General features: G+C 34.1%; 1 protein-coding gene across 1 annotated transcript in view; it reads right to left on the bottom strand.

Annotated features, from left to right (window-relative positions):
* Positions 1-1,846: 1,846 nt before the first annotated feature.
* Positions 1,847-13,987, bottom strand: part of LOC123775283 (sodium- and chloride-dependent glycine transporter 1) — a 53,050-nt gene continuing 40,909 nt past the window's right edge. The window contains exons 10-15 of the mRNA XM_045770290.2: positions 12,619-12,802; positions 11,798-11,933; positions 10,833-10,964; positions 9,211-9,378; positions 7,340-7,451; positions 1,847-4,391 (exon numbers count right to left, since the gene is read on the bottom strand). Coding sequence (XP_045626246.1) covers positions 4,366-4,391; positions 7,340-7,451; positions 9,211-9,378; positions 10,833-10,964; positions 11,798-11,933; positions 12,619-12,802 — 758 coding nt within the window. The 3' untranslated portion in view covers positions 1,847-4,365. The remainder of the gene's footprint in view (positions 4,392-7,339; positions 7,452-9,210; positions 9,379-10,832; positions 10,965-11,797; positions 11,934-12,618; positions 12,803-13,987) is intronic.

Genomic DNA, 13,987 nt, shown 5'->3' on the forward strand with positions numbered 1-13,987 from the left:
TGTAGTCTTATTTTATCTTTTTTGTCCCAGTATATATGCATCACAGTAGGTTTATAAGTGTTTAGTGGAAAAGAGACTGGTTTTATTGCTTTATATTTTTTTTTCAGGATAGATTATGTGAAGTTTGTTAGGTGAGGGTTAATATGGTAACCAATCAAACTTCACATAATCTATCCTAAAATCTTAAAAAAAAAGCATAAAGTTTACACATTTATGATCTCCCTGTTTGGTTTAAAATAAAGTTGGAGTGGTACTTTGAATGTTTGTTAAAATGAAGTATTTCTTTGGTAAAATAAAAAATCATTACCAAATAGTCTGACTAAAGTTCACACAACTACCAATGCATTTTGAGCCCCCTAAGATAATTCCTAACTAATTTTCTATAAGTCCTAAATAATATTACGTGTATTTTCTAGCCATCATGATTTGCCTCGGTATATCCTTCTATTGTTCAAACTAAATAATTGGCTGTTACAGCACGACTTAATTTGACATTAAAGAAATAAAGGGTCGTGAACACATGACAAATTTAAGAAAAAGCTTTCAACTCTGAATGTAGTTGAATCAAGATGTATGCATAGTACATCAATATGTTTATCATGTCTCTCTTCTGCCTCTATTCTAGCTATGTATGGTCTAGTTCTTTGTCTTTCTGTGCTTGTATGTATTTGAGACATGGCCTAAAAGTTCTTAGACCAAGTATTTTACATAAAGTTTTTGATTTCAAAATAGTTCATTGCTGAGGCAAAGTTTCTGACAAGAGCATAAAATTGACAAAGGAAATAAAATAGCTGCACAAACTGTCTTGAATTATTGAAGATAAAATATATTAAAGAATATGTTAGGCAGAAGGCGAGTGCAGTTAATACTTTTAGCACTATTTCATACTGTGGGCTTGATGCACCATAGTATTGTACCACCAGGTCAGTCAACCATTTTCCTTAGAACTATCTCTATAAGGAGGTAATTTTAGAAGTTGGCTGAATGATCTTTACAAATATTTGTTGTACAGTGCATAAAATCCTTATCTTAAAAAGCACAACAGTAATGTTTCTACGCTTCTGCTTACTGAACATTCCCATTCCTTTAGACAGTGTGACAGTATTCCTCAGTGTTTGCACACCAGTCTTGGTGAATTCTCATCATTCCTCATACAGCTTGTCCTCAACCAATGGTAAACTGCTGGTTAACCCAGTCGCCAAACCCTATTTATGAATAAAATATACTTTATACGTAGCTTCCAACTGATCACATTTGAACTTTGCTTGAACTGTTATTCCTATGTTCAAATTGCCTTCAAATTCTCCACCCATGTTCTACAAATATTAACCAACAGAACCAAAATGTCTACTTTTTTAAATTAAAGAAAATACTGTTTATGGTTATACAGTGTTAAAAATTTGCAAATACTGTATCATATATTTTTGTGTTTGGCCACAGTTTGGACGAGCGTAGCCTGATGATAGGATATTTGTAAGTACAATACACACAATTTTCATTTTCTACACAACTAGTAAGTTAAAATTTTCCTTATACCTGTATTCGTGTGTGTGTGTGTTTGTATGTATATAATAATATATATATATATATTATATAATATATATATATATATATATATATATATATATATATATATATATATATATATATAAATATAAATATAAATATATAATATAATATATATAATTTTTTGTATTATCTACATGGTAATGGGATTTTTTTACAGTTAGATCTTTAAAATTAATATTTTTCAAATTAAAATAGTACCAAATAGTTTTTTTTTTAATTTTTGCAGTCTGATAATTGTTAAAAAAAGGGCCCAACATTGGAGATTCAACAGAATTCAGCGAGTCCCAAAATTTAATTCTGTTTACCACCAAGATAACCAGCTTATTAAAAAAACATTTTCATTCTCTTATGAAACATGTCACAATCATGTGCCAACAAAATATATAAAAATAAAATATTGGTGACAACTTAACAAAATTTATATTTACAATAGTGATTTTAATACCTTGCAGTATTATGAAACTTTCATTAGAAAGTTAATTTGCATATATAAGAATAATATATACAGTACTGTGGATTTATTGAAGATTGCTAGCTAAAAAAAAAATTCAGGCATAAGTAATAAATATACTGCAAGTCTTACATTGCACCATCTTTTCCCTACATGTCTCTCATCATCATCTAAAAATTTGCATCATACTTGCACTCCACATCATAACTAAGCATTTATTACACTTCAGTCCTGATTGACTGCCCATCCCAGCACTGGGCTAAGAAAAACTTATTGATATTATAATAAATGCAGAATCAACATTACACTGGTGTTTTCCGCCATCTTAACATTAAACATTAACTGTCAGCTTTGATAAAATGAGCGTACTGCAAATGATAAGAAAGACCATTCTCTTTGCAATTCTCCAGGTAAACTATCCTCTTGAATACTGGTCTGTGCCATGAAGACTCATACTTTTCTTTTATCATCCATATTATATATAAATATATATTCAAAAACTTTGTAAATGGTTGTAAATTGACTTGGTGCTAATGGTACTTGACCTCTTCACACCCCTGGCCTTTAAACCATTTCTTTAAACCACTACTCTTTGTATTGTGATGTAATGGCAGCACCTCAGTCATAATTGCACTCCTTTTCCATTCACTAAAATGTATGCTTTCCTCAAATCTATAAATGCAGCACACACTAAGTATCCAGCGGGAACAATATCCGGGAGTGGCGCTAAATCAACACTGATACAACGCTAACGACGTTGATTCGGCATCAAACCAGCACTATTCCTGGATATTGTGCCCACTGGTTATCTTTTCTAAATGTCTTACCAAGATCATCATCCGAGCCCATCTTTTCCTTCTGGTGGTCCAGTGTTTGTTTCTCATTATAACCTATTCTGAATTACTTGACATGAATTAAATTCAACACTTTTCCATCTGTACAAATCAAAATATTTTCATTAAAATTTTCTCACTCGTCAATTAAAATTGTCAGTTCTTGTACACAGTGAGAATTGTGATGCATGTATTCTGGAAATGGCACTCAATATCCAGGCCCTGAATTATACAAGTTACATACATTGATATTCATACACCTAAACAACATAAATTATACAAAAATATGACCTTCTGAACTAAGTTTAACAAACATGAAACATTGCCAACATTACATTGATTCTAAATTGAGACAATATAACAATATTTCATTAAGTATTGCACTTCCCATTTTCTTAATATTATCTGTTTCTGTTACAAACTTCTGTATATTTTGGGTACAATACTATATATGATAATAAAATAGTAAATAATACCTATTCTTAATTAAAACATAAGAATATAAAGTGTTCATCTTTTTTGGATTAAAAAGATTAATATTAATTTCTGTTAAAATTATTAAACATCAAACTTCTAGGTAGTGACATTTCATATACTGTACAGTTTAAAACAAAAAAAAATTTTGTTAATAAAATACTGTATTGACTTCTCATACACTTATTCAAACTTTCGTAACATTTAGAATTACCACAAGCTCAAGACAATAGTATAAATACTGTATAATGTTTAATCAGTCATTGCCTTTTTTTTTATGAAGTATTTTGACAATATGAAAATAGAGGTGTTGATCTCATGCATAAAAAACTGTCAAGGCAAAATACAATATTTACATGAAAATGCTCTTTCCAATTGTGCTACTCTAACCATTTTGAATGTGACAATATTATGAAAATTTCAACTAGTTTTGCATTTGAAAAATGGGTATGTGACATTATTCCCTTTGCAAGACTTTGATAGTAGTCCAGATTTAGCTTTACAATTAATTAATAATAATTTATTTATTTGATGCATCATGTTACAGAATGTTTGTTTTCTTATAACAAATGAGAATAAAATACAGGTACTATTTCCACTCATTTGTATATGGTATTTACACATGAATAACTGATAATTCAAGTTACTTGCAAGACACAGGGGTAACTTTTATATTAATTTGTAAATTAGCAGAAAAAATACCTCTAGTTCAACAACAACTTTTATTTTGCACCAAGTATATAAAAGGTACAGGTACACATCTACTCTTTGGTGCTTTTTTTTTTCCTAACTAGAAAGACAAAAAAAAAAAAAATGCCCACGATAGTCAGTTTTCATTACACCAATAAATTATATTATTAATGAAAATGACTCAAGTCTAAATATAAATACTGTAACATAGAAAAGGCTACTCTAAAAAGTATCTATGCTTCTGGTTACTGTAGCATAGTCAGCATCACAGTGGATTGTCTTTAGTGCAGATACAAATATTGTCTTGGAAATAATGCTAACAATCCTGTTTAACAGAATCTGTGTCTTTTATATTTTATTCACGGTGTCTTCATCTGCAAGGAGAAATCAAGCATTAATAATTACAGTACTTGAGTATACACTCTCATAAAACAATCCATCCTCCTGTTTAGATAGTACTTTTTATAACTATGTGGCCTATAGTACAAAAATTTATATACTAAGCAATTAGTAGAATTTGGTACTATTCAACTTTATAGTCCAAAAAAATTAAGCTAAACAAACTTATCGTAAATATTCCTAGGTCTAGTATAGCACACACATGTACAGTACTAGTACTCTTAGGCCTCAGATAGTGTGTATTAGTATTAGCCCTGAGAACTGCACATTAACAGGTGAGTAATAAAGTTATCTCTTGCATGAACATTTAATTTGTTTTAGATACATGTGATGCCACATAATTGGTTTGTTTGAATTCCACGATTCAACATAGTTGCGTGTAATTCATTTGAATTTCTTCTTGTATTTGATTAGTTAAATGCCATTTAACTTAAAATTTAGCTATAATTTACTGTAATTTAAAGGTAAGATATCCACTCATTTCATCCAGTATGATAAACTGATGATCATACACAATAAATTTTAATACAGTAGGAGCTTATTAATTCAGGCATCAGTAACTCAGATCTCTGGGTAATTCACCCAAAATTAAGTCCATGTTCTTGTTCATTTAATTAAAGAGAAAATTCAAATTACAGTAGTGGGTTATACTGCAAGGTACTGACATATGGTGGCCTTTAATTATGTCATGAATTATATTAAAAATTATTACAGAAGGAAAATTAAAATTATTAAAAATAATTATTGACTGCTGAAATTACATTTAAAGGAGGTATAGTGTATTTCCCTGCTAAAATAAGGTATTTTATTTCCTTTTGCAGTGTATGCATCATGCCCTGTGAACCTGCCCACTCATGTGTTCTCTCATCACATAAAGTTATATACTGGAGTGCCACTCTATTACTGAAAGAATGTCTTTCCTAGCATTTTCCTTTAATAGAAAAGTTGATAATTTGTTTTGCTAAGAACATATCTGGTACTGTACTAACAGCAACGTATGTGGTGTTAAAATGAGGCATGTTATGCTATGTTATGGAACAGCTCTTCCTTTTAATAATTAATAATGGAAATGCTTCAGTGATTGAAATTGGTGAATATGGGTATTGGTAATCCCCTCTCCCAGGTTTTAAGCAATTTGTACATGGAGTTTTTTTTTTTTAAACAAAAATCTTGGCCAGGATTTTACCCTCTAATGTGGTGTAGGTAGATACGTTGATATTTTGTGCCTTTAGCTGGTTAACCATGACCAAACAGTTTTTCTTAATCAACTTCATTTGCTTGTTCCTTCTATTTGATTCACAAATGAGAATGAAGAAAATAGTGTTCTGCCCTTTTTAGGCAATATGATTCATGGAATTGGTAGGAGTTACAAATTCAATGTGCATAGGAAACCTACCAATGTGTGCTCATATGTGCATTATTACTCAAACCATCATAATAAGATTAAGCAGGCATTTTTTTTCTGGCATAGATGTCTCATAATGGCATGAGACATCCAAATTCTTGAAAATCTCATTTGGGCAAGCTAAATGAATATTCTACACACATACTGTACTCCCAAGGTTCAACAGGAACTTAAAAACTTGCTTGCTTTCCCGTACAGTACTGTAAATTGAATTAATCAAGTCAACACTCGCTCAAAAATATTCAATTTAAAAATACATTTTATACAGAATACTACAGTACTCATATTTTTTACTATACCTTTCCTTTATTGAGGACTCTTGTTAGCGTATAGAAGATGGGGAGGAGGAGGAGAGGTGTTAGTGTTTGGAAGGATTCTGTTTTGCAGGCATATCATTCGGACCTGTCTTGCCAAGAATCTGTCTACAGACTTTTGTTTTTTGCTACACTTTAACTCTTGGCTGTAGTGAGACATCACATTGTCATTAAAAAGGTTAATGCAACAGCCTGCTACAGCTTTATCTGGGCGAATCTTTACAGCAAAACTTTGCATTCTTCCCATACTGCACACATTTTTACTTTACCACTGACCCCATGGCATGATATATAATAAGAACTTTTATGTTCAGAAACCCAAAAAGCAGGAAAAAAATGAAATTCTTCACGAAGAATTCAAGCGTGGTCACCACTAGGCGGGATAAACTGGTAAACTAAGCGTGCTTTGCCCCGCACCCAGCAGAACCCACGCGCTTGACCCATACATGTATCAACAAACACTCCTATTCCCACGCAAACTTCGAACACCAAGTCAAATTTTACAAGGAAATTGACTTCGTATACCAAAACATTTGTAATGGGGCATTCGTAAACCGTGGTTCCACTATATTTTGAAGGACTAGGAAAACTTGCTCCACCCCGAAAAACTTTAATATTTATCTGGTATTAAAAAAAATATATATGGTCAAGTCCATTTTAATTAAGGTCCCCTAATTATCAAACTACTGGCCCTCCCCAGGATGTATCTCCACAACAGTTGACTAACTCCCTGGTATCTACTGCTAGGTGAACAGAGGCACAGGTGAAAGGAAACATGCCCAATCATTTCTGTTCCTCCTGGAATTCCCAATTGAGTTAATGAATCCAACTGTACTACTGAGACCCTAATGTTGTTAAGCAATAGCTTAATTTTCATCAGAATTGTTGCTAAAGCAACAGCTGACTTCAACTCTCAGTGGTAAAGACAAAATTCACCTAGTTTTGTTTTCACAATTCTTGAAAATGTACTTCATGAAAATATACACACAGTTTCTTTCACAATCGTATTTCTTATGTTTAAAAAACAAAATTTTGTTTTATAATGCTAAAATTATTAATTTATATACCGAATACTACACAGTACAAATACTACACAGTACGTGCTGGGTGTGGAACTCCAGCACGATAATATTACTGTACTGCTTTATTGTGTAAAGTTGAGAAGTAGAAATGTTATGTTAAAAGAAGATTAAATTAAACTTACCAAAAGATGTGACTTTAAGAAGAGGCTTGGCACCAAATGAATCGTTAGGTCTAATGCAGACATCACCAGGTGGAGCCCACTCAGGCAAGGGGCGAATCAGCTTCCTTATCCTCTGCAGGATTACAATATTGTATCATAGAATATTAATGCATCCTTGGTCGTAAATTATTTATATGTTCAGTATATGTCAGTACATGAGATAAATTGTGATGAGATTTTATCATAAATAATAAGAAATTGAATACCTATTACACAGTATTACAAAGAGTATTTGATTTGATACAGAAGTTATATTAGTGTATAACTATACCTTCATTATTATTTACTATATGTCATTCACATTAATCATTGGGGACTCAAATTTGGGCCTGAAAAATGTCACTATAGCTCTAGTTTATATCCACTACAATCCAAATATTACTGTCCATATTACTGACTGAGGAAGCACCTGACACATACACACTCACCCCCCCCCTCCCCACACACACACACACACACACTGACTGACTGACAAAGATCTAGGGGCAATTCTGGATAGTACTGTCAACTGAGGACACTGCAAGGAGCATATGCTATGCTTTCAAACTTCAGAACTACTGTACTTTTAAATACAGTATAAGGATGATAAAACATTAAAATTGTTTATGACTTTCATGGTATCAAAATTGAAATATGCAGTGGTAGTATAGTGCCCATATATATATCAAGAAGCACATCAATAAGCTGGAGAAGGTAGAAAGACATGCTACTAATGGCTTCTGAAACTGAAAAGCAAGAGCTACTAGGAGAGGCTACAGGTGTTAAATATACAAAAGTTAGAAGATAGAAGAAAAAGAAGTGATATGATCACTACATAGAAAATAATAACAGGAATCTTCAAAATTAACAAAGAGTAATTCTTGAGACCTGGAACTTCAAGCACAAGAGGTAAAGCTTAGGAAACAAAGGCGCTGAAAAAATATTAGGATGTTCTTTTTTTGCAAACTGTGGTAGACGGTTGGAACAAGTTAAGTAAGAAGGTGCTGGAGGCCAAAACCATCAGTAGTTTCAAAGCATCACATGACAGGAGACTGGTGTAATGGCTGGTATGTAAAGTCTAGCTTTTGTTGTTAATAATCTAAATGTCTCTCTCTAGATTAAAATACCAGCTTGTTTTATTTTTGTTAATTTTTGTTTCATTTGTAAGTGTTGACAAGTATGTTAAATTGAGTATTAGTAAATATTTACAGTATGCTTCTGTGTGCACAAAATTTTCCTGCAGGTTTTAGTGAGGGTAGCATCCTGCACCCCACAAGGACAGAGTGACTAGACTTCACCCACCGAGGGTGTGTGCTGTGCGCATGTGTGGTGTGTGCTTGTGAGGTGCACACCTCACTCACGAGGTTATTTACCCTGGTTTTCCATGTGACTGGAGTACAGTTTAGTAGTCAAGTCTGGCGAGTGAAATTATTCCGTAATGCACGTTCTGTTCGTTTGTTTATGTCCCGCCAATTCAAAATACAGTACCAACCCAGTGTTTACTCTTGTGTTTGAGGTGTTTCTTTATAATAAACATTAGTTCTATATTTCTGATTTAAAGTAATGAATATATACAGCAAGTACAAAAGTAAAGGACAGGTTTTGATAGTTTGTACTCCAGTGTATGGCTTGGAAGCTATGTGCCTTCCCTTACACTGGGACACCACAAGTGTAGCTCTCATTCTGTAATAACACTTGGGTAATGACTTAAAAATTGAAAATGTACTGTATGTGTAAAGTACAGTACTAATAACCAATCATGATTAATTGTATGCACATCTTAACTCACGAATCATCAATCCATAACAACTGTTACTGACCAAGAGTTTTATATGCAGGATGGATGATCTTACCTTAATGAAGGAGCCTTTCTCTCGTAGCAACTTATAGACCGCGACAATGGGTATGAGGGATACTGATGACATAGCCAACATCCAACCAACACCATTGGCCCAAGGTGGAAATTCATAATCTCCATACCTTGCTGGGACAAAGTCGATCCAGGAGAAGATTAAAATTGTCTGAAAATTACAAATCTGTTAGTTCCAATATTTGTAGCTATGATTAAATATGGGGGAAGTATAAGATTTTTGTGCAAGAATATGAATCTGTTACATCAATCCTTTTGTCTATTTTTCTTTTGTAATGTGCCAAAATCAGGAAAACATCATAACCTTCTAACACTAAATCTATTAAACAACCCTTTTCATTTACAAGATATCAGTCCACTTAGACACTTCCATACATCTTTCCTGCTTGTTTGCATCAGACATTATGCACAAAAGTGGTTTCTTTGTGTTCTCTTACATATCCTCTCAACACTGTAGAGTAAACTGTGATATATTTACACATGGTTTTGAAGTTTTGTCACTAGTAACCTAACCAAAGGTCACGTTGCCTGTATGATCAGTCATATTATTGCCACTTGCACCCACACATAGCCATCACAACCCAGCTGATCCATCATCTCTTATATATAGCTTGTGTAGTTCCCTCAAATATTTGTACCTTTCTTCGATGGACTATGTACATGTTTATTTACTCCTTTCAATAAGTTCAGATTTAGACCTCTTATCAATTGTATTTTAACTAAACTTTACATATTCTTACAGAGGCTTCCATAGTATGTGAACTTGTGTTCACTTTTAAAAATTCTATTTACCATTTTAAGCCACTCTGCAAGCAACAATATAATGACTAAAATAACATCACACTCAAAACTACCAGCTTCTATTTGTCTTGAGGTAAAATCTCCATGTAATCATCATTGTGATTTAATCTCCTGATGTTCTTATAATAATTCATTGTGTCAGGGGGACAGGCAGCCAGAGTGTATTCATACACATCAGGTTTATATCAAGCCCCCTTCCCCCGCCCTTTCCACAAGGTCGAATTACAGACCCCGCCCAGGATGCCACTTCACAACAAGCTGACTAGCTCCTGAGTACCTACTTACTGCTAGGGGAACAGATGCATTAGGTGATAGGAAATGTGCCCAAACATTTCTGTTCTACCTGGGATTTGAACCTGGAATTCTTGATTGTGAATCGAGAATGAACCAGACTTTTACCGGGACCCTCAGTATTATATACAATACTGTATATACAAGTCACATTCCCTAGAAATCTTTCTACTGTTTAGTCAACCACAGAATCCAGTTTATCATAATACTTGTTTTAGTTTTCACACTTAAGTGGTCTATTTTAATTTCAATATTGTTCTCAGTATTTTGATGGTTAAGAGTAATTTATATACAGTAGTTATGAAATTTCTTGTTTAACTTGAGAAAAGTCTTATAATTTGTGCTATTAATATGTACAGAATCATATACTGTACTTGATTTATGCTCAACATGTAATTTAAAAACTTTAATATCTGCATACTCTTAGAAACTTATTACCCCCCTATACATTTAGATTAATTAACGCTGCACTTATACATTATGAAATCTGCATTATAATATTTATATACTTACCAGTACCACTAAAGGCATTCCAAATTTCCAAATGTACTTCCAGAAGATCTTTGGGTATGGGTAGAACCCTAACATCATCTTAATATCATCTAAGAAGTTGTCAATGCCATACAACCAAGTTACCACTGTCACCTGTTTGAAAAACAAGGAGTCATACTGACATATTTATGGACATTTATTTTTTCAGGTTTACTTATTCAGAATACTGAGAGATTGATTACTTATTTGAAAAAATGAGAGGAATAATACTTCATGGACATATCATATCTTTGCAAGTTTCTTCTGAATGCTGAGCAAAAGTAATAGATAAGAGGTGTGCTGTTCCAACAAAATGAGAGGATTACAGTACACTGTAATCCTCTTATTTTGTTGGAACAGCACACTGTATTTGCTACTGTAGTTATTTTAAGCAAATTTAAAAACAGAATGAGCCAAGGTTTCATATTCTTTTAAAGCACTGAAAGTACTGTACATTGTACTGAAATTTATCAGTGATCCTATTGCTATATGGTGTTCACTGCTAACTTTTTTTTTTAGGAAATTATGCCGTTAAGAAAATCTTTGTGAACATACTTACACAAATGGCATGATGCCAGTCATGCCAAATTATTTGTTTGCACCTATGAAGCTATATTGTGTTCTCAAGTTTAATACACAAGATACAATGCCCTGTACAGTATAAGAATACTGTAGTGCATTCCCCCTTGTACAAGGAAAAAAAAGCAACCCCAGAAAGGCATTGTTGTAAAGAAAAATTTATTACATGGGTGTTTCAATATGAAAGTAGAAATGGGTATAAAAACAGTGAAGGAAAGGTTAAATGACAAAGGAACATACAAGAAGAAGACTTGCCACAACTCTATATAAACCATGGTACATGTATACAAATAAACTCATGAGTCACCATTTTATCATATTTAATAGAATTTAAATTGCTCTTATACTGAGCTGCTAGAAGCTTTTACCTCGGCCACGCCAACCATGAGAGCAGAGAAGGTAGAAGAGTAGGAATCCATCATCTGCAGGACATACATCCCACCCTTTGTTGCCATGGAGAGTCCCACACCAAACATGATCAAGCAGCATCCCAAGAGTGCCCATCTGTAGAACAGGCCATAACATCAGCTCGGAACATAGGGCAGCAAAAGCCACATGGCTTATTATTAAAATGTGAAACATATTATATCACAAAAACATAATTAAATTTTGCTAATTAGAAATATTAAAGATTCATCACAGGTAAATATCACATTTCAAATTTGGTGAAATAAGAGAGCAGTTATGGCACACTTTAGTGTTCTGTGAACACACTCCATCAAGAAGGCAGAGGATTTTGGTATGGTACTTTTTCCTGAGTAGAAGGTCATGATTAATATTCTTAGCAAGCTGTGGCAGTGTTTACCAAGGAGCCATTGGGAGGTCATTAGTTAAGAGAACTGGCTGCCTGTGCCAGGTTGGGGCATATGACACCAATGAACCTGTGGTAACTATTGCCTTAGCAAAAAAATAATCAAAATAATTTATGAAGCAGGAAAGTCCGTGCCAGCATTTCTGGTCACCTGCAGTGGTTGCATATTGGATGCTTGTGTATGGGGAAGAAATTATCATACAAAATATTAATAAAAATAACATGGCCTTCTAGCCAAATCCTCCAGATGACTGATACCCTGCCATGAATGAAGGTTAGTCACACAGTCACATACCACATGTAGGTTCATCCCACAATGTTAATATATACATGGCTTGGGAAGAATGTTGCCGGTGAGGTGTTGGCGGGTGGACTCACTTGAAGTTCTTGCCGCGCAGGGCTGGGAAGTCATCAGTAATGGTGGTGGTGATGGTGGTTAGGATAGTAAACTGCGTGCCAAGACCCAGAGTCAGCAACATGGCGAAGAACAAGATGGACCACACCGGCGACAGAGGCAGGCGGGCCACGGCCTCGGGGTAAGCCACGAACGCCAGGCCCGCTCCTAGAACGTGCATAAAACGACTCCACATCAGAACTGTTTGTGGAGGTATGCTACCCTACTGGTGATGGTGAGGCGACGTGCCCACAGTGCCCAGGCCAATTCGCCAAGGAACAAATGGTAAGGCACACCAGTGATAGACAAGGATGCGTGAGTGTGCCAGAGCGCACAAGATATCAGTATCCAAGTGGGCCCAAGACTAAAATAGTGAACTACACACTACAAAATACATAAAGTACTATTAAAGGCTTACCTACAAAAGCATATTACAATAATTGTAGTTCTCCTCTCTGTAACTGTCAAATATATAACTTGTAATCAATCATTGGCAACTGTAAAAATTTGGCAAGTTTGCTAAACTTGCCAATCACCAGCAAGTTTGCTAAAAATACGGAAAGTGAGAAATTGTAATGTATTATATATACACCATGTTAATGGCAAAACTTGGTAGTTTTCCTTTGTCCTTCAGTAGTACACTTGTACTTCTGACTTACCTGTGGACTGTGCTTTCTGACTGGCATTACATAAACCTATAATATCAGTGGCATACGTACCAGTTCATTCAGCTCGCTTAAAGAGTATGGGTGTTTGGAAGATGTGGGAATACTTACTACATGACATGAGGAATTTATGTCTTCGGGTTTCTGGTAATGGAATTAAAATTCAGGATTATATTTGGATCTGAAAGTGGCAGGTTTGAGAAAAGATGACCAAGGTGATGTACAATACTTTAAATAGTTATCTTTAATATTACAGAGCTGCAAATTTTATAACGCAAACTAAGTCATTGAAATACCTTGGTCTGTGACTTACTGTAACATGGAGACTGTCGTCTAGAGAGCTGGCTCACATGACACCATAATAAATCAATGTCTAAGCAATGTTGTAGCTTGTACTACAGTTAATTTTACATTAAATTTGTTGAAAAATTATCTTTGAATTTTATAAAGACCACTAAACAAAGTTGTCTTAAAATGGACGACATGTGAGCCAGAGTTCCTATGAGGTAACAGGAGACTGAGTGTTTGGGGGCCTGTCTTAGTAGAAAACTTTGATACTGTACTGTACTATATTTTGCAATGACAAAACACCTTCATTTACTTAAGACAAGCAACAATCAGTCTCTAGAAAAGAATCTCCATAAAAACATACTTGAATATCAGTGATGAAACCAAAGAGGCCAAGTGT

The sequence above is a fragment of the Procambarus clarkii genome, chromosome 10 (assembly GCF_040958095.1).
Source record: "Procambarus clarkii isolate CNS0578487 chromosome 10, FALCON_Pclarkii_2.0, whole genome shotgun sequence".
Classification (NCBI taxonomy): domain Eukaryota; kingdom Metazoa; phylum Arthropoda; class Malacostraca; order Decapoda; family Cambaridae; genus Procambarus; species Procambarus clarkii.